The 4466-nt window shown below is 36.9% G+C and overlaps 1 protein-coding gene and 1 long non-coding RNA gene across 2 annotated transcripts; both read left to right on the forward strand.

Annotated features, from left to right (window-relative positions):
- The first annotated feature begins 489 nt into the window (after positions 1 to 489).
- LOC118598508 lies at positions 490 to 1503 on the forward strand. Its single transcript, XR_004947578.1, has 3 exons — positions 490 to 604; positions 790 to 1056; positions 1255 to 1503. It is a non-coding gene; the product is annotated as an uncharacterized LOC118598508 (long non-coding RNA).
- Positions 1504 to 2150: 647 nt separating this feature from the next.
- LOC112140802 lies at positions 2151 to 4006 on the forward strand. The gene is made up of 4 exons (XM_036211248.1): positions 2151 to 2252; positions 2412 to 2727; positions 2819 to 3082; positions 3240 to 4006. The coding sequence occupies exons 1-4, from the start codon at positions 2151 to 2153 to the stop codon at positions 3488 to 3490; spliced, it is 933 nt and encodes a 310-aa protein (XP_036067141.1). The 3' UTR covers positions 3491 to 4006.
- Positions 4007 to 4466: the final 460 nt, after the last annotated feature.

Consider the following 4466-nt stretch of genomic DNA (forward strand, 5'->3'; position numbering starts at 1 on the left):
AGTTTCACGTCCTCCTTCCGGGTTCCAGCAACTGGGTCTGCCTCGTCACGCCGAGCATGACACGTCCCCCCTTTAACTCACCGGCTGCTCTCACTAGATCACGGGCGGGTCTCCAACCACCGAGCTGCTAGCTAAAACCGACCGGCGCTAGGACCTGGAGTGTTAAACTGTTAAATTCCACATTTTTTTCCTTAAAAAAACGGCCAAATATTAATTTGCGTGTAATCGCGAGTTAACTCACTACAGTGCGATTAATCGCGATTAAAAATTTTAATCGCCTGACGGCTCTTATATATATATATGTAAAATACTACATGTGTTTGAGTTTTATGTTTCAGCTGCAACTGTACTCTACACAGGACTTAAGTGAACTCTATCAGGGATCATATTAAATAGTATTCCTTTCAAATAAATATTTTTTCTTTTTAATTCACTAAAATATTTATTTAGGGAGAAAACCTTGACATAATGTCCATGCCTTTGACAGTTTTAGATTAATTATCGTCTATTATTGAATTATTGCATAAGTTTATTAATCTCTGATTTTTCCATCTTTCATGTACGGTAGTGCTGTATTCACTTCTCCACAGTGGACACACTCAAGGTGAAACTTTCTGATTTTTTTGTTTGTTTACTATTTCCAAATTATTTACATAAATGTCAGTTTAAGTAATTATGTTTATTTAAAACATCTGCTTGTTTCTTTTAAATTAAAATGTTATTATTTTTGTTAGTATTTAATTACATTGTAAAAATAAGTTTATTTTGTAAATTGTGTGTTTGTTCCAGATGCTGAGTTGACTATTAAACCCAAATGGTCCACTTTTTATATTGGAGAATCTGTGACCTTCAAATGTGACATGAAGGAAGGAAGAGCAGAAGACTGGAATTACACATTGAAGAGACGTGATTGGACACCTTATTCTAATGTCCCACAACAACATTTATTATTATATCCTCTATATAAAGTTCACAGTGGTGATTATCAGTGCTGTGGTCACAGGAAGAGTTCAAATTCTACAAAGTGCAGCAACAGAGTCTCTATACACGTATCAGGTAATTTATTAATCTGATTTTACATTTTACCATATATACCAACGCACTTAGTCATGTTGAACATTCTAAAGCATCTATTTAAAATGTATGTTTTCATATTATCATGCACAATGTTATAAAATATACTCCAAAATTTTACTGACTTAACATCAATATATTAAAACTTATGAAATTAAATTGTGTTGTTAAACATTGCAGACAAACCCAGATTCAGACTGACAGCAGGAACAACAACTGTGTCAGTAGGAGACAGAGTGACACTGAGCTGCTCTGTGGAGAAATCTGCTGGTTGGAAATATGAGTGGTTCAGAAGAACCTCACACACCTCTGAATACAGAATCAATGATGGAGAAAATGGAAACATCAGAGTCTCACAAGGAGGAATCTACAGATGCAGAGGATTTAGAGGAGAACCAGCCGTCTACTCTGATCAAAGTGATGAAGTCACCATCAACATAACATGTGAGGGATTTAAGTTTAAAGCTTTTTACAATCATTGATTTTAAAGGTAAAATGTGTTTTAATGTGATGTAAACAGTTTCCAACAAAGTGAGTGTGACCCAAAAACCCAGCTGGTCTCAGATGTTCAGAGGAGAGACGATCACTCTGACATGTGAGGTTCAGGGAGGTGAAGGAGTTCAGTGGGAGTATGAATGGAGAACACCTCAGTCACAGACATTCAGGACAAACAGGAAAGACTGGACATTCACAGCTTCCATCAGTGGAGACTACAGCTGTAAGAGCAGACCCTCAGATGATTCCTATTCTGCTACAAAGTGGAGTGAAGCTGTTAGATTATCTGTTTCAGGTAAATTAGTTTTTTGAAAATGAATAATTATCCTTTATATTTATAAGTTTCATTCATACTTTTATTTTAGATGTTAATATTTGTTAAGTCAAATAAAAACATATATTTGTGACCTCCACAGCTCACAAACCAAAGGCTGAACTGAAGATCACAGAGTCTCCAGCAGAGGGCAGAGTGAACCTGAACTGTTCAGTCAAACCTTCATCATCTGGTTGGAGTTTCTTCTGGTTCAGAGGAGAGAAACCCTCCAAACCACTGACCACACAAGATGCTGTTTTCCTTTCAAATGGACAAATCAGTGTCTCACAGGGAGGAGTCTACAGATGCAGAGGAGGAAGAGGAGAACCAGTTTATCACACAGAGTTCAGTGATCCAATTACCATTCATGGTGAGTCTTTTCATGTTCTATTGAAATACAAACTATCAAAATAAGAACTGTGTAAAGTTTACTATTTAAAAAAAATATCTTCAAAACTGTTAAGCTCTTCCTTTATCAGAACCGTTACATAAGAGTTTGTCCAAAAACAAATAATTTGTTATAAACAAGAATCTTTCTCCAACAGAAGCGGTCCTGAGAGTGTCTCCACGGTGGTTGAGTCCTGGATCCTCAGTGACTCTGAGCTGTGAGGTTGAACATGAGTCTGCAGGATGGAGCTTCTACTGGTATAAAGCTGTTCCTGATCTATCACACAAGTCTGGCTCTTACAGCTATGAGCTGCTGCCTGCTAGCTCCAATGGGACTGCAGACAACTCCTACATCATTCATGGACAGACACACACAGCAGGATATGTGTGCAGAGCTGGAAGAGGAGAGCCACACGTCTACACTCTTTACAGTCAACCTCACTTTGTCTGGTCTGGAGGTCAGACTCAGGATTCTTGAGTCATTTCAAAGGTTTCTGTTTTTAGTCAATCCAGCTAAAGTGTGCTGATCTTCCTCCTGTTTGTGTTCAGATCTTCATCCATCAGCGTCTCTCTCAGTGAGTCCTGACAGAGTCCAACACTTCACCTCTGACTCTGTCTCTCTGACCTGTGAGGGAAACTCTGCTGAGTGGAGAGTCGGCAGCTTTCTGCTTCCTGACTTGCTGTCATTCTGTTCTGACTGGGGAACAATGAATGGATCAACATGTCATGTTCAGAAGATCCAGTCCAGTAATGCAGTGTTCTGGTGTGAGTCTGGATCAGCTTTCAGCAACGCAGTCAACATCACTGGACACAGTGAGTGGAAACATGTTTGGATTCCTGTTTTTAGCTTCACTTCCACACAACTTGAATCTGGATTGAGATGATCAACTGGATGTCAAAACAGAATGAAGCAGACAATGTCAAACATGTGCTGATGATCTGTGATGAGGATGAATGTGGATGTTTCCAGATGATGATCTGATCCTGCTGAGTCCTGTCCATCCTGTGACTGAGGGACATTCTGTTACTCTTGGCTGCAAGTGGAGGACAGAAAATCTTCTTTCTAAAGTGTTTTTCTATCAGAATGACACATTAATCCAAAGTGAGAGCAGAGTGGAGATGATCATCCCTGCAGTGTCAAAGTCACATGAAGGCTTCTACAAGTGTCAGTCCTTAGGAAAAGAATCTCCACAGAGCTGGTTGGCAGTAACATGTCAGTAGATCTCTATTTATTATTTTAATGTTACATAAATCTCACTGTAAATACTTTAGTTGATAATATTTACACTTATTGTATCAATTCATGTTTTTTACAGCTACATCCAGAGCTGACAGATCCTCATTTCCTGTGTTGGCTGTTGCTTTAACTTCTGTAATTTTGGTCATTTTTCTATTCATGATCTGGTTTCTCTGCAAAAGATCAAGAGGTGAGAAATGTTACTTTTTTATAAGATAATTTGAATTTTTATAATATACATATACATGTTTCCAAATGACTTAACAATTTTTTTTTTTATTATTTTATTGTCATTCCAAGATTCAGACATCATCAGGTTTGTGCAAATTTTTTATTATGTATCTAACAAAAGTGTGACAGAGGACTTTCTTTGAGATGATGTTTTCTATTATTATTATAGTACCTTTTATGTTTTCCTGCAGATCTCAGAACACCAATGAGACTGATAATCAACACAACACATATGCTTCTCTGGTCCACGGTCAGCATGAATTCTGACTTTTTACAATCGTTTATTATTTTTCTTGCATAAATAATTGAATATGTATTAAAAGTTTGTATTACATTTCTAAGTTTCTTTTTCTTCTGGTTTGTATTTGAAGGTAACATTGCTCTTTATGATTCACTCAGAGGCCCTGAAGACACAGAAAATGATCCTGTATATGCCAATATAGGTAATTTGAGGGACTTATAGGATGATATCAAATAACTGATCATAAATAAACACAAATAGCAAAAAGCTGAGCTTTACTAAAGTTAGTCATATTAAACTTACAACTGTTATTTCTGTTCATTTTCTAGTTAAGGAACATTTTAGAAAAAGAAAAACCCAAAAATGTATAGTGGAAAAGTCATTTGACCTGGAGGAATGTTGCATATGTCCATACTCTTTTATAAATATGGAAACTTTTTTTTTTCCAGATGCATTCTGCTGGGTTACATCATCTCAGCTTTAAAATA

Source organism: Oryzias melastigma, unplaced genomic scaffold (genome assembly GCF_002922805.2).
Source record: "Oryzias melastigma strain HK-1 unplaced genomic scaffold, ASM292280v2 sc01613, whole genome shotgun sequence".
NCBI classification, from domain to species: Eukaryota; Metazoa; Chordata; class Actinopteri; order Beloniformes; family Adrianichthyidae; genus Oryzias; species Oryzias melastigma.